This window comes from Berghia stephanieae, chromosome 1 (assembly GCF_034508935.2).
Source record: "Berghia stephanieae isolate SIO BIC M18660-M18661 chromosome 1, UCSD_Bste_1.3, whole genome shotgun sequence".
NCBI classification, from domain to species: Eukaryota; Metazoa; Mollusca; class Gastropoda; order Nudibranchia; family Aeolidiidae; genus Berghia; species Berghia stephanieae.
The window spans coordinates 141,163,062-141,187,507 of record NC_088360.1 but is presented as its reverse complement, the minus strand read 5'-3'; the positions used below and the strand labels follow the sequence as shown (position 1 = coordinate 141,187,507).

Sequence of the window (24,446 nt, the reverse complement as noted above, 5' to 3'; positions counted from 1 at the left end):
GGTCTACTCTCTACCAGATATGCTGCTGTCCTCTGGAGATCCTCCAGGCTCCCATGGAGCTTATTCCCCAGGCTGATTGGGGCAGTCGGTGGTGGCCAGTATTTTCTCCTAAGGGCAGAGAAGGTTGGGCAATTCTGTATGGTGTATTCACCTGTTATACTTCCTGTTTCTGGATAGGGGGTATAATACCGAAGACAAACTCAGTATTTTACACTTCTTCTGACAGACTCTCTCTTCCTCTTTTTTCCTCCCTTGAAGTTAAGCGAAGGAATTTATTTTCTACTAGATATAGAATTTCTTCTAAGGTACTAAACTCACCTCAGCCTGAGCAAGGGCCAATAATTTTTTTTTTTTTTATATATTAAAAAAATGTGTCTACAATAACAAATAAATGAATAAAAAACATTTTTACATACCTAAATGTATTCAATTCCAAATAAGTATTCTGTTGAATTGTCATATTTGTCTGCATGCCAATACATTGACAAGTTTCTCATGTAGTGATGTGGTCCAAGCGTTTGCCATTGTTTTTATTATTTAATTATATAATTAATATCTCTCTTGAATGATATTTAAATCATTTAAAGACAAATTGTTAATTTGTAGCAAATAAATGATTATTGGGGTACAGTGTGGTGAGTACAGAGGGAATGCGTTTTTCACTCAGATTCATTTTTATATTTTAAATATAAATTCGCTTTTATTTTGATTTTTGTTTGAATATCTATAGCCTATTAATATTTTATTAAAGCAGATTATTTAGTTGTGTCTCAGAGGCTTATCTAATGACATTTATGACATGTGTTTTTGACACTATTAGAAGAATAAGTTAAACTGTGATTATTGTCAACATTGAGAACAGGTTTTAAGACAAATCAAATTTTTACATGGTGCGTGATGCAGTTACAAGAAGATTTGTTATGTGATAAAATATGCATACACGTATTGTGAATACTACTCAAAAAAGCAGTATAGATAGTTCGAAGATGACGTAACTCAGGTCTTTGTTATTGTTTTTTGCCATCCACGTTTATGAGTAATGCTCACTGAACTGTTTTAACCGGACTATAAACGTTCATGGATACACACAGTTTTGTGTGTTGGTCAGTTATACTTTCGGATGGCAATGTTATGAGCTTCTTAGCCAAGCGCATACTATCTATACGTTTTTATAAGTTGTCCATAAGAAAAATTAAGAGATCTGTTCACTCAATTAAGAACTGCATTATTGTTTGTTTTGGGTTTTTTTTGCCAAGAGCCTCCTTATTTTGAACTCTTATCCAAACTTGAATTTTATTTATACTTAATACTTATTTTATTTTTGGTGAGTTTTATTCAGATTCATTTCTATTGTCTTGCTGTGGGGCAAACGCATTCTCTATAACCTAATTTGTTTTATATTAAATTGAAATCGAATAGATTGGTTGTATTTATCACAATTCACTTTTCCTGTTAAAATATTTTAATCTTCACAAATGCTGATTCTGTTCATTGTTATGTATTTGGAACTAGTTTTCCACTTAAGAATATTAATCATTTATTATTAAGAAATCAGGTGGTATTTTTAGATGTGAAGGGACAGTATTCCTATTGGTCATTAAATCTGGGGTCAAAGTTTGCTGATATGTGTTCAATACTTTTGAAAATAAAAATCATCAGTAGCACCTATTGTCATCACAATTATTGTCACATTCAGAATCGGATTAAAGCTACAACTACAAATTGTTTTTATAACAGAAATCAATTATCACCATTGTTGATATCAATATTGTTTTACTGTTCGCTAACTTGCACTATATTTTGTGCCTTGATTTACCATTCGGTTTGTCAAACTTTGGCCCCATATTAAAACCTGTTAACATCCTCAGCAAAGTATTCACATAATGCCTTGAGATATTTAAGCTAGTTTTTAGAGTCTTGAATGCTACTTCCTTCTATTCAACATAAGATTTTTTAACCAATCGCACAAATCCAATCAGTTTTATATATCCGTGCCAAGTTGGATTTAGTTGTTTATCTTTTTATTCTATTTAATGAAATTGGGCTGACATTCATTCCGTATTTATATTTTATTTTTTTAAAAATTTATTCACTTACCATTATTCTTGAATTTTTGTAGGCAAAACTATGATTATGGTCAAGGTACAATGTATACAAATGTCTCTGGAGCATACTATCAAACACAACAAGGAGCTCAGGTGAGTTGGTTTGAATTTTCATGATCGGTTATCCCTTTTCCTTTTTTTTTTTTTTTGTTAAAATTTTTTTTTTTTGTTCCCATCTGTCAGAATTCAATAAATTTATTCCATGAAAACTTTGTTTCTTTCTTTCTTTTTTTTTTTTTTTAATTTGTTCATTTTCCAATAATTTACAAAACATTGTCATTTCTTTGTCCCAGGTGGCTCAAGGTTTAATGCCTGTTGGTTCTTCAGTTCAAGCTCTTCAAGGTCAGATAATCCAGCAGCCTGGTGGGGGCACATTTCTTATACAGAGTGGTACAGTAGATGGGGATGGGGCGCCACTTACACACACAACCAGGGCCTCTCCTGTAACGGTAAGAAGATGGCTGTGTAAACACTTGACTGTCTGTAATGGTACTGGCAAGTTCATAAAACAACTATATCGAGACTTTGAGGGTGCTGAGCCTTATCAAATTTTTTAATACTCTTAATAATTTGTACAGACCTGCCACTTACATGTTTTTGATAAGTACAGATATACCCTTTTAAAGCCAAATTTGGTCAATTTGGATTTCCTTCCCAATTCCAGATTTTTAGTGGAAATTTGTTTATATTTATGTAAGATATAAATATGTGACAAAAATGAAGTGCATCAATTCTAAAGCGTTTTATAGTGACAAATCATATAAATGTGTTTTTAGAAAATACTGCTTTTTGGATCAGTTAACCCTTTCTTCCCCCCCCCCCCCCCCCCCCCCCCAAAAAAAAAAAGAAAGAAAAAATTAATAAAAAATAATAGAGTTTTTATGAGTTGCCTGTGGCAGGTCTGGCTGTATTGTTCCTAACAACCCCTTTCATTTTTTGCCTGATTTGCTCCCTATCCGCTTTCATTCTTATCACTTTTTGATTCATACTACGAGTAAGAAGACTATTACTTTGTTTGACATTTGTGTCTACATTAGTTTCATCAGGCATAACACCTTAGTTCGATCACATTACCAAAAATAAAGATAAATTTTGTTTTCATTTTCATTTACTCGGAAATGTAAACATCATTACAACAGACCTATGCAAGACCATTCCAATCAATTTATAAGTAATAAGAGTTCAGTGAAATAAACGAGTTTGATTATGAGCCAAAAAAAGTTCTAAAGTTGAGTGAAATAATTTGAAAAGTCTAAAACAATTTCAATATTGGTATTTGATCAATGTAATTTACTGACTCGCTCAGACAGTAGTTCTATTTGACTTTTAACCTAATCTCACAAAATTGAAATTAAATGTAGTTTGGAATTCATGACTATTTTGGCGAAAGTCTGTTTTCAGTATCTTACAAATTTGATAAGGTTCAACACCATCTCTTCATTGTCTCTTCCAGTCTTTAATGCTTTTCAATTACTTAATGAAGTATAAATTCTTGTATACTTTTAATAACTGCCTTGATACTTGACAGTCATCTACTTTTGTTTTTTGTTGTTATTTTTTCAAATAAGGGATCATGATTTTCAAAAGAAAGGATTTGCTGCTATAGATCATTTCTGAGAGGAATCTTTTTTTTTTTTTTAAACTCTAAAGTTAATTTTCAGTTGATGATTTTGTTTCATGTTTTGAAGTGTTGGCACTATGCACTCCCTAGATATTATTTTAAAGGGAAAGAACACGTTATTCTTGTCTACTAACTTTTTTTCAGATCTAGATGTGCTTAAAAATCCTCATCAATCCACCATTTCATGTTTAATGTTAATTTTGCTACTACTACTACTACTACTAGTAATTTTCAATTATCTAAGATCTTTTCAGTGTAGTGTGACGATGAGTAGACAGAAGGACTTAGTTTTGAATTCTTTTCTTCTCTGATTTTCTCTTATCATAGGATGCAACTTGCTTTGGTCAGAATAGAGATCTGTATTTTGTTTGTTTGTCTTTTGTTTTGTTTTTTAATAATTGGGGGGGGGGGGGTTGTTAGACTTCTAAATTTCTGTTAAATAAGATGAATAATTGAGCAATAAACTGGTGATGAATAAGTTTTGGAATTGATGGAGATAATTTTCTTGTCGACTCAACTTGAAATCAGCTACATTTGAATGGTGCTGTGGATCGTTTTTTATTCACTAAATTTTGGGCTTTATAATCCTGTTTGAGTTTAAAAGAGAGATTGATTTTCACCATTCATAAAGCAAGTCTTGTCCTAAGATCAAGTGGTGTCAACCCCCCTCACCCCATATACCTACCTCTGAAATTATAATCTTGATTCGTCCACAACTGTTTTCCCCTTTGGTTTCTCTTCTGTTTCAAGAACCACCTACCCCTGGCAGAGCTGAGCAATTTGCACACAAAAGAGGTAAGGCTCCTTCACACCCCCCAAAGTGTGGTTGGTCATATTGGCTGTTTTATCCCGTTTATTGTCCCTCTCTTTCTTGATCTGTATGACTTTAAATCTCTCTAATCTTGTCTTTGTTTTTAGCAATTTGCTAAATAATTTTTTATTTAAAAAATATATTTCTCAACGTTAAAATCATTTTGACTAAACCTGTTTTTTAATTCTCTGTCTCACCAGAGTCAACCTGATTTAAAAGTTATTATAAATTTATTTGTTTTCAAAGATGATTTCCAGCATCATTTGATTTTGTTTTGAGTTGTTGAGGTTTTCCCCACGTGGTTTCCATGAAGACTCTGCTCAATAAATCAAGCTGGAGGCTATCAATTATTTTTAAAAGTTTCATTTGACCAATGTCAAAATTGAAAAAAAATAGAGAAAACATAACCCCCCCCCCCCTCCCCTTCTATTCTTCTCCAACGCCTTGCCCCCTATTTGTTGTGATGTGTAATTATTTCTGTGAAGTCACCCAAGATGTCATGATTTTGTTGTGTTGAGTAACATCGGTTGGTAAGAAAACTTAAAACTGTGTGCAACTCAACTCGGGTCTTGTTCATTGGATATGACAATGGTCTATAGTGTTATTCAGAAATGATAAGTTTTAAGTGGTATAAATAAGCATATTATTTTTAGACTTGATTCACGAGAACATGGTTTATTGAGCAAAGTCCTGGAGATGAAATCAGAATTAATCTTTTTTTTTTTTTTACTACTGTTGCATTAGTAAAGAAGAACGTTGGTGCTATCTGCTATCAGTGTTTTCAATGTGTTCACCTTTTCAAGCATGGTTGTCGGTCACAGGGAGGTGTGTTTAGGCAGAGATTAAACTAATAGTTTCCAAATGCAGCCATAGTCACTTTTTTTTTTTTGTTTTACTCCTCTCCTAAGAAATTTTTATTGATAAACCACCTGAAAGTGTGAAGGAGCCTTCCTTTCCTTCGCTTTTTTTTTTCTTTTTTTCTATGTCTAATTTGAAATACATATTATTATATTAGTTTCATTTTGGACAGCACATGATGTGATAATTTGTATTTCTCTCACTAATATTAATACTGTAAACGTCCTTTGCATAATACCACATTGCATTTGCACATATGTTCTTTTCTGTTTTGTGTTTATGGTGTCGTTACTGTTTGATGTATACATGTTTTGTCTATTCTCTTATTAATTAATACAGTAATACACAATATGCAGGGGATTGTTTTTTTTCCTGATAAAGTTTTTGTTCCTTATCAATATTAAACCATAAAATGATCTTTTCTTTTCAATGAAGAGATCATAAAGGATAATTTTGAGTTTTTCACATGCAGATTCTGATTTCTAAAATCAAAATTTAAGAGATAATCAGTGATGATATTGTTTTACTGTGAGAAGACAGATATAACAACAAAATTGAACCATGCTAAAGTTAAATCTAAGACATTCAAAGTGACTCTTCCTATGAATTTGGTAAAAGAAGTCATTCATTTTGTGACGGTGCAGATACTGTCTTAGAATTCAGATTTTTTGTCTTCTCAATCCTGCATTCTATAGTGAATATGTCGACTCAGATTCTTTTAGTTTCTGCTTTCTGTTCTTTATAGATGCATCTATATATTAATTTGATTTGTTGTCTTGTAAATTCTAGTTTAGTGACAATGAAAGTAGGGTGGCGGCAGTTGTAATGGGAAATTTGTTTTTTTTTGACAATGTGTCTTTGTTATCATAATTTTATAGAGAAGTAAGTAATTGAAATATCGCTAGTAATAAAGTGTTAAATTAGCGTGCTGTCTTGGTGATTGATTTTGATCTGTATAATTTTTGCTTTTGATATCTTCTTTGTACAGCTTGCTAGTTTTATTTTGAACACTTGTTATTTTAGCCTGTTATATGACCTAAAGAACAACCGCCAAAGGATTTCACTGTGTTGCTTTGCATGGATGTCGTTTTTGTTATAATTCTGAATATCTGTCATTCTAATTAAATCAGTGCTGATGGTATTCCTTGGATCCGCAGAAATCTGAGATTTTGGACGAATTTCCTCCTTTTTAATAATTACATTTCCCTCAATCAAATGTACTGGAAGTGAGGGATTTGATTTGTGGTTGAACAAATTGGTGTGGTTCCTCACTGTCCAGAAGTTAGAGTATCAATCATAGTTTATTATCTCGAATGCTCTAAAAATAGTAAAATGGGGCTTAAAGGCAATCGTTCAAATTTTACCTCCTTTTTCACTTTTTGGCACCATCAGTGCTGTTGATAATTATTATTAAATTGTTGTAATATCTCATCGGTTTTCCTTCATGTTGAATACTTCTGGATGTAGATGTCTCTCCCAGTACAGTTGAGAATCCTCAGTTAGCATCTGATTCAAATACATTAAGTCTCGATAGACAAAGGTTTGTTGAGTCTTATCTCACATGATTTTCACGAAGAGAGCGGTAACCGATGAAATTTCACTCCATTGAAATTCGATCTTGAAAATAGATGTTGCATCCCTGTAACTGCTAACTTGGTGAAAATGATATCTTTCCTGATTAGAGTCAAATTGAACGCTGTTGTAATGATTAATTAGATTTTTCTATTATTATTATTATTATTATTATTAATCATCTTTAAGATACAAACATTGCTTTTAAGATGCGTGTTTTCAACATTTCCATTTGGACCAACCAGCATAGTTTTTTATTTGGAGTAAAATTGCATGGAAATAGTAAAAGTTACTTTGTTTAACCTAAATTATCTGGCTCATTAATTGCTTGCCTTACTTATTGTCAGGGTGACCAACCTTAGTAACTCATGTTTTTTTTTTAATGGAAAAGTTTTTCCATATTGACACCTGTGTCCACCCCACCCCCATCCAAAAAAAAAGGGATGTGTGCAAACTTTATCTTGGAAGAAACATGACACAGAAATTGTAAATGGAGAGTTGGTGTGTAGATGTATTTTATGTACGACGCCATTATTAACTATAATAAGATCATTTATGGAGTTACAACAATAAGAAAGAGGAGGGGGGGGAGGGTATTTATGGAAGTGCTAAAGTTTTTGTATTTAACATGTGTTCCTGAAGGATAGTTTGTTGCCTCTTCAACTGGTTGATCACGTGGAAGTGCCAAATTAGTGGGATCTGCTAGATAGTTATATTTTCCTTTCTCAAACTTTTCTGTCTCAACAAGGATTCCATTTTCAAAGAGTTAAGTTACGATGCAGTGTACTCATTTAGGTTGTCCCAAAGTATTAAATTGATTGTAGTGTGGGGAAGGTTAATTTATTGTATTAAATTGATTGTAGTGAGGGGAAGATTAATTTATTGTATTAAATTGATTGTAGTGTGGGGAAGGTTAATTTATTGTATTAAATTGATTGTAGTGAGGGGAAGATTAATTTATTGTATTAAATTGATTGTAGTGAGGGGAAGGTTAATTTATTGTATTAAATTGATTGTAGTGAGGGGAAGGTTAATTTATTGTATTAAATTGATTGTAGTGAGGGGAAGATTAATTTATTGTATTAAATTGATTGTAGTGAGGGGAAGGTTAATTTATTGTATTAAATTGATTGTAGTGAGGGGAAGGTTAATTTATTGTATTGATTGTAGTGAGGGGAAGATTAATTTATTGTATTAAATTGATTGTAGTGAGGGGAAGATTAATTTATGTATTAAATTGATTGTAGTGAGGGAGATTAATTTATTGTATTAAATTGATTGTAGTGAGGGAAGATTAATTTATTGTATTAAATTGATTGTAGTGGGGAAGATTAATTTATTGTATTAAATTGATTGTAGTGAGGGGAAGGTTAATTTATTGTATTAAATTGATTGTAGTGGGGAAGATTAATTTATTGTATTAAATTGATTGTAGTGTGGGGAAGATTAATTTATTGTATTAAATTGATTGTAGTGTGGGGAAGGTTAATTTATTGTATTAAATTGATTGTAGTGAGGGGAAGGTTAATTTATTGTATTAAATTGATTGTAGTGTGGGAAGGTTAATTTATTGTATTAAATTGATTGTAGGTGGGGAAGGTTAATTTATTGTATTAAATTGATTGTAGTGTGGGAAGGTTAATTTATTGTATTAAATTGATTGTAGTGAGGGGAAGATTAATTTATTGTATTAAATTGATTGTAGTGGGGGAAGATTAATTTATTGTATTAAATTGATTGTGTGTGGGGAAGTTAATTTATTGTATTAAATTGATTGTAGTGTGGGGAAGGTTAATTTATTGTATTAAATTGATTGTAGTGAGGGAAGGTTAATTTATTGTATTAATTGATTGTAGTGAGGGAAGTTAATTTATTGTATTAAATTGATTGTAGTGAGGGGAAGATTAATTTATTGTATTAAATTGATTGTAGTGGGGGAAGATTAATTTATTGTATTAAATTGATTGTAGTGTGGGGAAGATTAATTTATTGTATTAAATTGATTGTAGTGGGGGAAGATTAATGTGGTTATTGTATTAAATTGATTGTAGTGATGGGTGAGGATTAATTTATTGTATTAAATTGATTGTAGTGGGGGAAGAGTTAAGGTTTATTGTATTAAATTGATTGTAGTGTGGGGAAGATTAATTTATTGTATTAAATTGATTGTAGTGAGGGGAAGATTAATTTATTGTATTAAATTGATTGTAGTGTGGGGAAGATTAATTTATTGTATTAAATTGATTGTAGTGAGGGAAGATTAATTTATTGTATTAAATTGATTGTAGTGAGGGGAAGATTAATTTATTGTATTAAATTGATTGTAGTGAGGGGAAGATTAATTTATTGTATTAAATTGATTGTAGTGAGGGGAAGATTAATTTATTGTATTAAATTGATTGTAGTGAGGGGAAGATTAATTTATTGTATTAAATTGATTGTAGTGAGGGGAAGATTAATTTATTGTATTAAATTGATTGTAGTGAGGGGAAGATTAATTTATTGTATTAAATTTTGATTGTGTAGTGAGGGGAAGATTAATTTATTGTATTAAATTGATTGTAGTGAGGGGAAGATTAATTTTTGTATAATTGATTGTAGTGGGGAGATTATTTATTGTAATTGTTGTAGTGAGGGAAGATTAATTTATTGTATTAAATTGATTGTAGTGAGGGGAAGATTAATTTATTGTATTAAATTGATTGTAGTGAGGGGAAGATTAATTTATTGTATTAAATTGATTGTAGTGAGGGGAAGATTAATTTATTGTATTAAATTGATTGTAGTGAGGGGAAGATTAATTTATTGTTTTTAAATTGATTGTAGTGAGGGGAAGATTAATTTATTGTATTAAATTGATTGTAGTGAGGGAAGATTAATTTATTGTATTAAATTGATTGTAGTGTGGGGAAGATTAATTTATTGTATTAAATGATGTAGTGTGGGAAGATTAATTTATTGTATTAAATTGATTGTAGTGTGGGGAAGATTAATTTATTGTATTAAATTGATTGTAGTGTGGGGAAGATTAATTTATTACAATTTCTATTCTCTAGGTTATTGGATGTGGAACAGGGATAGTTGGAATACTCTAATTTTTTTTCTCTTCAAAGTCTCATAAATGAATAATCCAGGGTTTCATTCATGACCCTAACTAATCAGGGGGTCTATTGATCATTAAGAATTGCTGATCATGCACTGTCAATATTTGATTTTAAAAGGTTAATTTAATTAAATAATTAGTTTTTATTTATATATCTGGACCTTATCCCGGAATAAATACTTGTGAAGTTTATAGTTAGCAAACAATCTTTATTTCTATTTATTTGTTTTTTGTTTCAACTCTAAATACCCTGATTATTTGAAATGCTATTTGCATGCATATCTTTCTGTGTCATATTTTATTAGTGCTACTGCTACTTAGTAATGTCCATTCTGATCATTATAAATAATTCGCTTTCCTAAAACTAGCAGCTCTCTTCTTTTTTTGTTTGTTATGATTTCTCTTATTTCAGCTTTGTTGTTTTTTTTTGTTTGTTTTTAATGATTTTCTTTTTCTTTTTTATTAGAATATTTCAATTTAATGACACTAAAAAACATCAAAATAATTGGAAGAAATCAAAGAATCAACCAGAATTTGTTTTCTGGTCCTTTACTCCTTCTGTTTTTCAGCATAAAAAGAAAGAAAGATAATGATGGCTAGGGCATTCATTATATTTTTTTTTTTTTTAAATCCATGGGGTCAGTGTTCAGCCATGAGAGAAAAATAATCGTTTTAAGCAGTTTTTTACAAATGTCCTCGTTTTTGGTCTTTTCTTCTTATTTTGCGCTTGTGTGCTTTTATTTCTTCTCTTTTGTATTAATGCTGTATAAGTAAATTGTTTTCTTTTCTTTGTCCTTCTTAGGTCCAGTGGTTGATAGATAATTATGAAACAGCCGAGGGTGTTAGTCTTCCAAGGAGTACATTGTACTATCATTACTTACGACACTGCCAGGAACAGGGATTGGACCCTATGAATCCAGCCTCTTTTGGCAAACTCATTCGCTCTGTGTTCTTAGGTTTACGCACACGACGGTTGGGAACTAGGTAAAGCATTATGTCAGTTAGAGGAAAATTAAGCTGGACAGATGCATTTTGTTTTGTTTTGTTTTCGATAACTGTAAAATTCATGTCAATTTTTTTTTTTAAGCAGATTTTATAAAGTCACTGTGAGTTTAACTTATCAAAGACATCTTAGGTAATTTTGTTTTAAGAATCTGTGGTGCATGATCATTTTTTCAATGAAACTCCAAGTGTTTGTAAAGCGTTTTAGCAAGTTTAGTGGATGTTGCACTATATAAATGTTCATTCAAAATTTTTTTTTTTTTTACTTTTATTTTTTTCAGATATTTTAGAATGTTTCTTGTAATTATTTGTATAAATATGAAACGATGAGCAATTGAGTTTATTTTAGATCTCTTTCGATTTGGAATGAATAGATGATTGCACTTATTTTTTAATCAATTTGATTTCAGAGGGAACTCCAAATATCATTACTACGGTATCCGTATCCGGGCAAATTCCTCACTCAACCAATTCACAGATGACCAGACCATGGCCTTAAGACAGCAACCCATGTATTCAAGCAAAAAGTGAGTACCCCGTGCAGAATTGGATTTTGTTGTAGTCATCAATGTTGTGGCAGAAGATATTTTTCAAATTGTTATGCTGATTATAACATGTGCATTGACATTATTTTACAATTTTGACAAACGAGGTCATTTCCTTTTAAATTATTATTATTTCTAATAAGGGAGGGAGGGGGGGGGGGGGGGAAGGAAATTGCAGAGGGTGATTGTGGGTATGTTGATGAAAGCTGTGGTATAAATATGTGGTTATTTTCCTACATCTAAAACGTGATTAATGAATTTTGAAATACTCATCATTGAGATTTTCATACAATTAAATATACATTGTGCTTTACAGAGTCACTAATCATAAGCAAGAATGGAACGAAGGAGAAACAGCTCAAGCAGGCAATCAGGGAACTGGTCAGAATGAGACGAGCCATTCCCAACAACAGCATTCCCAATTCCTTGGGGATGCCTCTCAAGCCTTGCCTTCCTTTGGTAATGTCAACATCAGTGCTGCTCCTCTTCCTGACAATGTCACTGTAGAAGATGTGAGGACGTTTGAGAAAATTTATAGGGAGCATGCAGAGGTAAGTTATCAAAATCCAAAGATTTATAGTTAAATGTCAAATGGATATTGACATGGAGATAAGATTTTGTCTTAACTTTCCTGGAAACCATTTTTTTTCTTCTTCATCTCTCTAAGTCTCTCAAAGTGCTATTGCAATTTTTCCTTCTAAAACTGTATAATTTTCTTTGCAATATTTCAACATTAATTTAGTTTGTACAGATTTTATTTTACTGTGTGCGCAATGTGCTGCAGTTTATGGAGAGGGCAAAGTTCAATGGCCTTGCTTCAAGCTTTCAAAAAAAAATTATATGTTTGAAAAGAAACTTGCTGTGGTCGTCATAGATTTTTCGTATTTGATTAATGATTAATATGTATGATAATCTCCCATTGTGACATCTTGTGGACTATGTGAAAAAGCAAGCATTTCCTATGAAATACTGTGATTTGGTTTGGATGTCACCATGGTTATAAAGTTAAATATGTATAACTTGTCTAATAAGATTGAAAAGTTAAAAAAATTTTGAACATTTTTTTTGTTTTCAAGCATTGAAATTTAAATTTACTACATTAATTATCCAAGTTTCACTCACAAATTGATAGTGACACTCTTAGCAAAGCAAAGCAACTAATACATTGTTCCAAGAAATCAAATTGAAAAAAAATATATATAATTGCTTGATCACGAGACAAATGTTTTACATTTTGATTTTAAAATGTCTTCTCTCTGATTCAATATATTACAAGCGTCTTGATTTGTTTTCTCTTCATTTCATGTCATCAGGCTGTCGTAGATGTTGTGGTCAATCTTCATTTCAACCTCATAGAAAACCTGTGGCAAATATTCTGGAGGAATTCTACTCAAGAACCACAGTGAGTTGTCTTCTTTTATACTATTTGAACAGATGGTCAGTCAATTTGCTAAGTATTTTGCCGAAACCTATCGCTTTACTCATGAAATCAAAATGTACAATTTATCAGGGGTCCGAGCTGGCTGAAGCATGGGTGCCAGTTTTCTGGTTCATGCCAGAATTCCGGTTTCAGTGTTTTAAGTAAAATAACCTAATAGCATTGGTACTCTCTGTCTCTCTCTGTTCTTTGGCTCCCCTAGAGAGAGACAACTGCACTGTGAGTATTTCACTATGTATTATAAGTTGGTTTTTAAAATCAAATTAATTTCCTCATTGTGTCAATATGTTTGCTGTGTAATCATTTAATAATGGTATAAAAACGGTGATGAAAAAGAGTAAAGTTTAGGCCGCATTTCCAGTAGGAACATTTTCAGGTTTGGCAAAGTGTCGAGATTTTAGTTTCAGGTTTCAGATTCAGACCTGAAGGAAGCAGTTTTTATAAATCAATACTGGATATGTCTTCAAATCAAACTATACTGCTACTGTTAAAAATGTCCCTTCCTAAAAAATATCAAACGGACTGTGTTTGTTTTGTTAATTGTTTTTTTTAAATATATAAACTGACCCTAGAACTGTGATTTTGTAACTGGTCCTGTTCGGTAACTATATTTATATGAAAAGAAACTTCATTACATAAAGAAGACTCACTCTTATCAGGCGAGTACATGGATGGAGATCATTGTGTATTGAAGAAACTAGTATCTTACAGGTCTTTCATTATTATTAGTATTATTAGTATTATTAGTATTATTGTTGTTATTGTTGCAGTTGATATTATTATCATTATTAACATTTTATTATTTTCAGGAATGTTGAATCAATTGAAAAGATGGAGAAGAGAATGCCAAAGGAGAAATTATATGCACTGTGTAGTTATGAACCAGCAATGACATGGGTTCGTAAATCAGATTACGCATTTTATCAAGCTTTGGTAGAGGTGCTTATCCCAGATGTTCTTCGTCCAATTCCTAGTAAGTAATCATCACCTATTGATTTTTTAAAACGACCATTATAGAGAACAATTTTCTTTTCTTTTTCTCTCACAAGCCATATCATTTGACTAAGCGTTGAGATTTGTATACACATATTTAAATAAATTGTTTCACATTGGGAAATAATGTGGCTAGTTAGTTGATATAACGCAAAGACTCCATTCTTTGTTCTGATGTTAAAACCCAGATTTTGAATAAATTAACAATTCCTTTAAAGTTGTAATGATATGATTTTTAAAAATTGTAAAATGCATTTTTTTTTTTTTTTAAATTTCGTATTGCAGGTTCCTTGACGCAGGCTATTAGGAATTTTGCAAAAAGTTTAGAGGGCTGGTTGAAAACTGCTATGCTAAATGTACCTGAAGAGATGCTGAGAACAAAGGTGAAAACTGAAATCTTATTACATAAAGCTTACATTTCGGAATTGTTTGATAATTTGTGTGGGTTTGAGAGTATTTTTGTGTTTTGCATCCTGGCAGGATTTTAATGTTATTTTAATTTCCTTGTTATTGTTCTTTGATGATTTACTGATATTTACACAAGTATTACGATTATAGTGAGACTTTAAATAATGTTTATAAGTATTTGTCGGTAGATTGAGATTGACTTGTGCAGCTATGTGGTTTAGTGGTACGACACTCACCTTCAGATGAAGGTGAGGGTTCAAGTTCTGCTCTGAGCTTCATGTTTTTGAGTCATTCTGTCATCGTGCTCAGTTATGAAATAAGTATGTGGCTGTTACCAGCGTTTTCTCTGTCAGAAAAAAATTGTAATATCGCCTAACGGGTGTCATCTCTCGTCTTACTTGTGAAGTGTTGCTGTTGGCAAGGGACCTCTTGTAAAGCGCTTTGTATGATAAATATTCATTAATAAATAATATATATTTGTTTGGTTATTTCAGCTGGGTGCTGTGAGTGCCTTTGCTCAAACACTGCGTCGATACACTTCCTTGAACCATCTTGCACAAGCTGCACGGGCTGTCCTTCAGAATACCTCACAGATCAATCAAATGTTGACAGATTTGAATAGGGTGGACTTTACCAATGTTCAGGTAAGCTTTTTTTATGACAAGATGATTTTGTAAATGAAATGGGATAATCGTGAGATTTCAGTCACTAGTGGTTTATTAACGACAATTACCAGCTATTTAGAAGTTTCTTACTAAACTCAAAATTTTCATTTCATCCATTTTCTCCATTTAATGTCTCCATTTTCTCTATTTTATATATTTCATTGTGTAGTTGCAACGATTTGATTTATAATTGGGGAAAAAACGTTTTGAAGCAAAGTTGTGGCCAGTTTCGTCTCTCTAAAATTAGTTTTTCTGTGTTTTACTATCTTTAAGTGATCAACGTGTTTACTATTAAATTAGTTTTATTATAATCATTCTTTCTCAGGAGCAAGCTTCATGGGTGTGTCAGTGTGAGGATGTCCTTGTTCAGCAGTTGGAGCAGGACTTCAAGACCACGCTGAAACAGGGTAATTCTTTGGAGCAGTGGGCTCAGTGGCTGGAGGGGGTGGTCAATCAGGTGCTCAAGCCACACGAGGGAAATGAAAACTTTCCAAAGGCAGCAAGGCAGTTTCTTCTCAAGTGGTCTTTTTACAGGTATGCAACGTTTTCTTTTAAACGTCTTGTGATGAAAAAAGAATATTGAAATTGAAATGCAGTCGTTTTAAGGTGTAGGAAAGGGGGGGGGGGGGGGGGGGGGAATTGAAAATGGAAATGAGTTTTTGGCAGTTGGCAGTAAAATGTCCTGTGATCATTTATTTTGCATGGGGATAGAAAAAAATTTCCTTTTCCAGCTCGCGAAACTATGTAAATTTATAACCTGAAATGGGATAAGATTTCACCATTATGTTTAAATGAAGTAAACCATTTAACTTAATTACATGGTTTAAACGTTAAGTATTTCTCTATATCAACTGAAAGGAAATTCTATCTACTCTCAAAATTTGATGTAAATCGATCAATATACACAGAAATAAGCATTTGGTTTTTTTAAAAAATTGACTGCTTTTTTTTCAAAGATGGTTGTCATTTGCTTTTCAACAGAAAATAGTTTCTTAAAAATACCATATCTATGAATTCATCTTTCTTGTTCATACATTATATAAATATTCATTGCTTTCTGAGTATTGAATTTGAAGAACTGTTTCTACCGTTTTCATTTTTTAATATAATAATTAGATTACATTTAACTATTAAATATTTTGTTGATTGTCACAGAAATGAATTATGATTTTATGGTTTGTATTTTAGCTTTAAAAAAAACTTAGTACAGGGAATATGGATCATACACATTGGATGCATTTCACTTTATATATTTTCATTAATTTTCAGCTCTATGGTCATTCGTGATTTGACCCTTCGCAGTGCTGCCAGCTTTGGTTCTTTCCACTTGATTCGACTGCTGTATGATGAATTCATGTTTTATTTGGTGGAACACAAGGTGGCTAGTGCCACAGGACAGACACCCATTGCAGTCATGGGTGAGGTCAGACAGGTATGTCCTTTAACTTACATTCACAATTACATTTGATTAGGCATCATGGGCAATCCATCATAACAAATTTTTTATTTTCTTCCATCTTTAAAACCTGAGCTTTTATATAGCGCAATGTCCACTTAACATGCTCAAAGCGCTTTATTACACAGCAGAAATTAAGCACATACTATAAGATTATAAAACACAATTTTAGAACACATTTAAAACATTTCTAATGTATAGTTCACATATTTGAGGGTCGAAGTTTACCAATTATTAATTTTGATGGATCATTTTTCTTACTTTGTATGCTTCCATCTCAAAATACTTTTTTGTGTCTAATCTACAAGAATACCAAGACATTTTAATGGGCTCTTTCCCCAAGCGTAATAATTATAGCTCTGCAAGTCTTGAGGAAACGAACCATAACCACCCTGAATGGGTATTTCACGTTTTCCACACTGTAGCATTTTAAAAAATTATTTTACACCTGCTGTTGCAGAAAAATGATTTCGCTACTCATTATTGATGTTATTTTGCTATTGGGTGTAATTGGAGCAGGATACTATTTGATATTGTTTTTGTTTGTTTACTTTTGTTGTGTGTTTTTTATCGTTTGTGCCTATTCTACTTCACTCTCTTGAGTTCAATGTGAATGGAAATCAATCAAAAACTTTGTTTGATAACCATTCTTGAAAACACAAAGAGTTGAATGATCATTTTTATATATTTTGATGAGTTTTGAGGTGTAGTTTGCAATGTGAGATTTATAATATGTATCCTTATATTTTCTGTTTTCAGTTCCATGACTTAAGTAGTGCCGTCAACATGGGTTCCATGGACTTGGACGACGACTCTTCCAACTCTTCACAACCTTCTGTAAGTTCACAAACGTTTGTTCATCGAGTTGCCATGGTTACTGCTCCAACCACAACTCCAACCCCCACTACTCTGATGGTGGTCACTTCAAACGCTGCCACTGGAGCTGCCGGAGTCCAGCCCACAGTTCAGGCCGTCTGCCAAGGGGGAATCGGGGCCCAGGCGGGAGGTCCCACTGCAATCACAGTTCGCCCCACGGCCAACGGAGTTGGAACAGCTGGGGGTTTGGTGGTTTTGTCGGGATCCACTATGGCTGGAGCAACAGCCGCTCACAATGCCAATGCAGTCACCCCAACCCAAGGCGGCGGCTTACCCACCACCTTAGCTGTGAGAACAGCCACCGCTGCCAATCAGAGTGCCAGCAAGACGCACACCATCTTAGTAATGCCCGTATCCAATCCAGCAGGGGCTGCTGGGGACGTTTCTGCTGCCAAGAGAGTGAAGACTGAATAATTCTGTACATACGATTTTCATCCGTCATCATCTTCATCCCCATAAGACAGTGTAAATAGAATATCATGTTTTGAATTGGGTGATGAGGACTTGTATGATAGGTTTACAGTGTTATGTTTTGTAATAGAATAATGATCTTCTTATTTATTTATATTTCACTATGTAAATGAGTAGAATTTGTAAGATTGAGGAGATAGGCCTAAGGGCTTGAGCTCAACTGGTTGCCAGTTTGGATAAATAAGTGTAAGAATGAGTAGATCTAAAATATTTACAATCTGTCAAAATTTAATCTAAGTAGTCATACAAAAGAAATGGTAGTGCTCTTTTCACAAATTTCTATCTGTTGATACTTTGTCCACATGGCTTTTCTTATATCTTCACATTTCCTTTATTCTCTCAAGCATCTTGATAAAGAAAACGGCGCCAATAGTGCACTTATTTTAAAATATATCATTCCAATGTGAAATGGATAGAAGTATCTTCAAAGAAGCCTTTCAAATCTATACGCAAAATACCGTTTTGTCTGTAACTTGGAAAATGTTAAAAGACATGTGGCTAAAAACGCACATTTGACTGAAGTTTGAAAATTTTATGAGGTTTTTGTGGCGCTCCACAAAATCTGTTCAATTAAATTTATCTGTAAAGATTGTGTCATTTCATGGATGAATTTGAATTTGTTGTTACCATTTAACAGTTATAAAATTCCCTTTTTTTCTTCTTTCTCTTTTTCTTGGGCTCCAATTATTTATTTTTAAAATTTGATTATTGGGTTCTATTGATATGTTCAAAATTTATTTTCCCTTTGACGTTGATCGAAGAGATAGTGTTTATAAAAAAAACCAGTAGACTGCACTGTGAAATTTAATTACAAATTATTCGGTGGATGAGGTTTTTGAATATAACTGAAAAGTATAACACTGGTCCCCAGTCATTTTTTAAAATTTTGCAGCTGTCTAACTTATTTGTTTTGTAACCTTTAAAGCATTAGCCAATCTTCCGTCCATTAAAAATTTGATCACTGCCAACACTAGTATTGCCAGCATCAAAATCAATATTGAATTAATCTTCCCCAAAAATCTGAAACGATGTATTTGACGTTTTTATTACATTTTGTAAATGTATCAATAAGAAGCTACACACTTGAGACTGTTAGTATAAAGGATATGATTTGGGGTTTGTTAATTTTTTTGTTTTTTTTTTTTAATGAAATTCTTCCCTGCCTTTTAAAAAAAAACTCATCATATTTTGATTGTTGTGAATAACCTGTGATGAATTAAATAGGGTTAATAAATAGAGTCAATTTATACGTTCTCGTTTTTGAATTGACTAAATTGCCTTTATCTGCCTTCCTGTCCATGGGTCAGGTTGTCAGAATTGATTTGTTTTTTCCAAATATGTTTTGTGATAAGAAATTCATACCAGTTAGCAAAATGACTGTATGGTGTATGGTATTCAAGTTGTGCTTCTTATCTTGTGTGGAAGTTTTGTTTATTAGGAGACGGATCATCTCCATATAGATAGGTGCTATTGTTAAGAATGTGTGAGTGTGATACTAGATTTTCATTCAAATTGTATGGATGATGGTAATCTCATAGATATGCAATGGATGCTAGAAATTTTTATATTCAATACAAATACTATGTGCATTATTTAATTTCTGATGGAAGATACATGGAGCCTGTGTGCGCGTTTGAGCGTTGTCAAAGAGAGTATGGATGCAAGATCTGATGGTGGATGTACCTAATATGCAAATCATTTTCATATTTTTGGTTGTGAGGATTGGGATATGTTAACTCTTTGTCTGTCACGTTCAATAAGAATGAAAATTGAACGAATTTGTTCAGTCACCCTTTCACGTGGGGGAAAAAAAGAATGGCGTTGATAAAGATTTGTTTTGCTGCTGTTTTCTTTTTGTTAAAGGGTGGGTGATAATGTGATGCCAAAGAATTGTATTTGAAATATGTTTTTAATGAAAAATTACTCAATATGATTAGGGGTGGGCGAGGGAAGGAGTCAAACATTTAAGTGCTAGATGGTATTAAGATTAATTAAGGGAGAAGGGTTAATATTGTTGCTACAGGTGTGAAAGGACTTGAATGTCTCATCACCACAGTTGTTCTTCACCAATTTTATAAAAGATCTAGTCATAATAAAACATGAAATATCAAGATTTCGTTCTACTGTATTGTATATTGACAAATGATAATAACAGTGTAAAATTATCTTGCATTGCATGCATCGTTATACATAATAATATATCCTATCACTAGACAACAAATAATTCAAGAAAAGTCCCGTGAGATATTTCTCCTCTCGTAAGGAGGCAGTGATATTAACGTAAATTTAATTCACACCACTGGATAGCTGTACATAGTTAGTATCCAGTCTAGCATTGTTTTGTTTGTTTGTTGGGTTTTTTTCCTTTCACATTGAATACTAAGCTGCTAGAAGCTATGGACTAAAAAGTATTGGACTAAAATGAATATAACAGCTTGCAAAAAAAAAAAAAAAATTATGGGCAAAAATAACCCAACTAATTCTGAACAACAATCACAATTTACATATAAGGGAAATTCTTCACGTAAAATCCAGTTTGAGGGAAGAAAAGGTTTCTGCTCATCACATTTTCCCCGCATTGTTTGTCCCAAACTGGAGCCCCGTCTTCTGGGATTTAATTTGTAATTGTTTTTGTTGTTAACTGAGGATAGATTTTTTGGCCCGATATGTTCCAATATTAAGTATTTTCTTCTATTCTGAAGCTGTTATATTAATTTTTGTTCCGATTTTTATTCACCTATATTGTTTTTACCCGACCCCATTCCATAACTTGTTTCATTATTATTTTCTAACCATTCAGATGGATTCAGTTGTGCATTGTCAGTTAGTTGAATTCCCTGCATCATTCCAATCCAGTGTTTGTTATTCTCTAAATAGTATTGCCTCCGACTTGGGTTTCAAAACTATACATTTTATTATTCACACAGGTACCTGAAAGAACGGATTCAAATTCATTTAACCTCTTATTTTGGGTTTGTTTCCCTGCTCTGTTTTGATTATTTTTGTACTTTTTCTATGACATTGACATCATTCAAAAAATTCAAAGGCGGCCAATTCATGCCATGTTGTATGTAAATTTGTAAAAATAAATTACAGTTTAATAACAATGATAAGCGCATTGCGCTCAATATTAAAGTAATGGTATTTTGGTTTTGGAATGGACATAGTTTTTTTGTCATTGAGTAGTCTTTTCTACTTGGTCTGTACTTGCAGTTACTTGATTGTAGATAGGGATCCACTCGAAAAACTCAAATAATGGCATTTAATGACAAGGCTGACTTTCTTTCAAATTATTTTTCCATTATATTTATCTGGATATTACCACAAATTTTAACACTTTTCACAAAAAGGGCAATAATTTTGATGAGGTTTAATTGCAGTTACTATTTGAAAATGATAAGATATGACATCAGATCATAGGAAACTTGATTCTAGCCTGTTAAGGGTTTGATTTTTTTTTTTTTTTTTTTTTTTTGGTGAGTTTCTAACAAGTCTACAGTGGAGACCAGTTAAACCAAAATTAAAAGATTAAAATATTGCAAACGGAATACCATACAAAGTGTTTAAAATATATATTTTGTAAATCTCTGTTATTGTTAATAACCCATAGACAATCCAAAATCTCTAAATTGAAAATTACTTCCATATTACCATTTATATGGCTAAACGTTTAGGAGTTCATACTCAATCTGAACGAGTGATTTATTAAGCTCCCATAATCAATAGGGACAAAACATATTTGACACAATCTCAATGCATAATGTAATAAGGGAGGCAACTAAAAAAAAAACTAATTTAATTTTGGATGGGCAATCAATATATCTTGGATATATTCGGATTTTCAGTTGTTCTGATTAAAATCGAAAAGCCCATACATAACCTAATCACAGTCCCTTGAATTTGGGTTTAACTGGTCCAACGTTAAAACTGACAGGTTGAATTCTGGGTGGGGATCCTGACCTCCCATAGTGGGCAGGGAGGTACATACTGTGTCTTCTATCCCCTTATATTATCTGTTTTCCAACATGCTTTCAATGAGATTACTTGGTTTTGTCTTGGCCCTGGCCGGAGTCCTAGCTGGGAGGGAAACAGTCAAAGGCATAGATATTTTTTTGGGAGATGATATTTTTTTCCTTGTAAATCATCTCTCTGTCATGTATTATCTTATTTATTTTTAATGTATAATGTAAGCATTTGAGTGTATTCCTCCTTGTTGGATTTTGTGCTTGTGTCCGGATGAGACTTATAGGTGATCTCAAACTAAGTACATTGAAGGTATGCTCTTGGAATCTACATCTGATCCCTATTTGTTCCTAGTTCCCCCTTTGTCTTACTTTCTCTTGGTTTCTTTAATTGTAATTCTAGAACTTTTTACTATCCCATTTTCTTCCTTTTTACTGGCGCTAATATGACCTTAATGTGTTGCAAGCGCCGTAAAACCCTTAAAAAACAAAAAACAAGACAGGTTGAATTAACAGGATTTATTCCATAGCAAATGGATTCCTCTATCATTGTTTTCAACTTCCATTGTTCATGGAGTGGGACCTATATTCTATGAGTTTGTGAGTATTTCCTCCAAATGTGTATTTATTATACTAGTTGACTTGAACAGAATACCTGCTGAATAATGATTAATAAATTATTTTCTTGTCCACTTGTGTTTTGAGAATTTTTTTTGTTTTTGTTTATTTTGTTTTTTTTTTATGGATTAATCTGTTGATTTGTTAATGTTACCTGTGGCCAGTAGTAATCAATATCAGTATCAGTCCATTTTGTGCTTGTGTCAGGACAAGGGGGTCAGAAAAAAATCTCGACTCTACCCGGGATCGATCTTCGTCCCTTCGCGTGTGAAGCGAGTGCTCTACCAAATGAGCTATTGGGACCCCCGGTATCAAAGTACACTGATAGTGTGCACTTTGAATCTACATCTGTTTCCAGTTTGAACGAATTCCTCTTGTGAAACAAATCATAAAATGTGCACCTAGTTAAAAAAGTAAATGAAATAAAATAAAGCAACGTAGTACACTAAAATAAAATATGAGTAAAATCGACTTCGGACAAAATATAATAAACAAAACTTCACTACTGAGTTACTTGGCGTTGATTCCCAATACATGTCATGACCTTATGATTTTCTTCGGGATTCGCCTCCTCCAGCAGTTGTTTGTCGACGGCTTCGCTTCGAGAAGTCTACATAGTATTTAAAATTGCTTATTGCGCCATTTGTAATCGTGGTCCTATTGTTGTACAACAACGCGTACTAATTTGCAGATCTTGTAATGCAAATAGCACAGGGCACAGTCGAAGGCCAGCGCAGAAGAGGGCACCAAAGGAAGATGTGGCTGGACAATATAAAAGAATGGACAGAGATGTCGGTTCCGGAGCTGCTACATAGGGCTAGCAACAGGTAGGCATGGAGAAGACTATACTATAACTTCTGCTTCACACAAGCTCCCCCGACGACCATCCGGTCATGGGATTGAGTGATAATGATAACGCAAATTATTCCAGTAATGGAAATAACCTCAACCCTCCCATAGCGGGCAGTGGGGTACATACTGTGTCTTCTATCTCCTTATATCTGTTTTCCAACATGCTTTCTGTCTTTGTCTTGGAATGAGATTACTTGGTTTTGTCCTGGTCCTGGCTGGGACGGAAACAGTCAAATGCATAGTTATTGTTTTGAGAGATGATATTTTTTTCCTTGTAAATCATCTCTCTTATGTATTATTATATTTATTTTTAATGTATGATGTAAGCATCTGAATCTGAGTGTATTCCTCCTTGTTGGATTTTGTGCTTGTGTCCGGATGAGACTTATAGGTGATCTTAAGCTAAGTCCATTGATGGTATGCTCTTGGAATCTCTATCTGATCCCTATTTGTTCCCAATTCCCCTTTGTCTTACTCTCTCTTGGGTGCTTTAATTGTAATTCTAGAACTTTCGACTATCCCATTTTCTTCCTTTTTTCTGGCGCTGATATAACCTAAATGTGTTGCAAGCGCCGTAAAACCCTTAAAAACAAACAAAACAAACTACAGTGGACTCCGGATAAGACGATGTCCAGGGGAACCGAGAAAAAAATCGACTTATCCGAAAATCAACTTAACCGGAGTGTAATCAAATGAGCAAAAACGCATGTGAACAAAGCAAACCAATCTAGAATAAGTATGTCACTTCATATCGCGCGGCCTCTGCAGTGGTCATCAGAGGCTCCTACCCCCAATAGCCCCATAGAGGAATCAGAATACATAAAAATCGGAATTTGAGATAAAAAAGCCGAATCAACTTACTGTTATTGACTATGACATGCTTTGCAACAGAAAATGTAATAGACAACCCAAAAGTACTCAAATGATTAAAAATATAAAATGTGTAACAATGTACAAATTGTGTAAAGACTAAGAATGGGGTCAAATAATAATAGAGAACACACAAGTCCATGCCTTCTGAGAACAAAGCATTGAATGGATGGATTTAACCTTATCAGGACCCTCCTCCTCCCCCCCCCCCCCCCCCCCA

The 24,446-nt window shown here is 32.9% G+C and overlaps 1 protein-coding gene across 10 annotated transcripts in view; it reads left to right on the top strand.

Moving 5' to 3' along the window:
- LOC144963376 (transcription factor RFX3-like) overlaps positions 1-22,578 on the top strand; it is a 29,919-nt gene extending 7,341 nt beyond the window's left edge. For 4 of the 10 annotated variants that reach the window (XM_078897344.1, XM_078897340.1, XM_078897341.1 and 1 more), the window contains 14 exons: positions 2,120-2,198; positions 2,399-2,554; positions 4,477-4,521; positions 10,873-11,054; positions 11,483-11,599; positions 11,934-12,168; positions 12,931-13,019; positions 13,865-14,028; positions 14,334-14,431; positions 14,951-15,100; positions 15,447-15,655; positions 16,391-16,553; positions 17,337-21,858; positions 22,390-22,578. In XM_078897344.1, coding sequence (XP_078753470.1) covers positions 2,120-2,198; positions 2,399-2,554; positions 4,477-4,521; positions 10,873-11,054; positions 11,483-11,599; positions 11,934-12,168; positions 12,931-13,019; positions 13,865-14,028; positions 14,334-14,431; positions 14,951-15,100; positions 15,447-15,655; positions 16,391-16,553; positions 17,337-17,867 — 2,218 coding nt within the window. In that variant the 3' untranslated portion in view covers positions 17,868-21,858; positions 22,390-22,578. Of the gene's footprint in view, positions 1-1,735; positions 1,873-2,119; positions 2,199-2,398; positions 2,555-4,476; positions 4,522-10,872; positions 11,055-11,482; positions 11,600-11,933; positions 12,169-12,930; positions 13,020-13,864; positions 14,029-14,333; positions 14,432-14,950; positions 15,101-15,446; positions 15,656-16,390; positions 16,554-17,336; positions 21,859-22,389 lie in introns of those variants that run through there. The other 6 variants (XM_078897346.1, XM_078897347.1, XM_078897345.1 and 3 more) reach the window with 3 other exon arrangements.
- Positions 22,579-24,446: the final 1,868 nt, after the last annotated feature.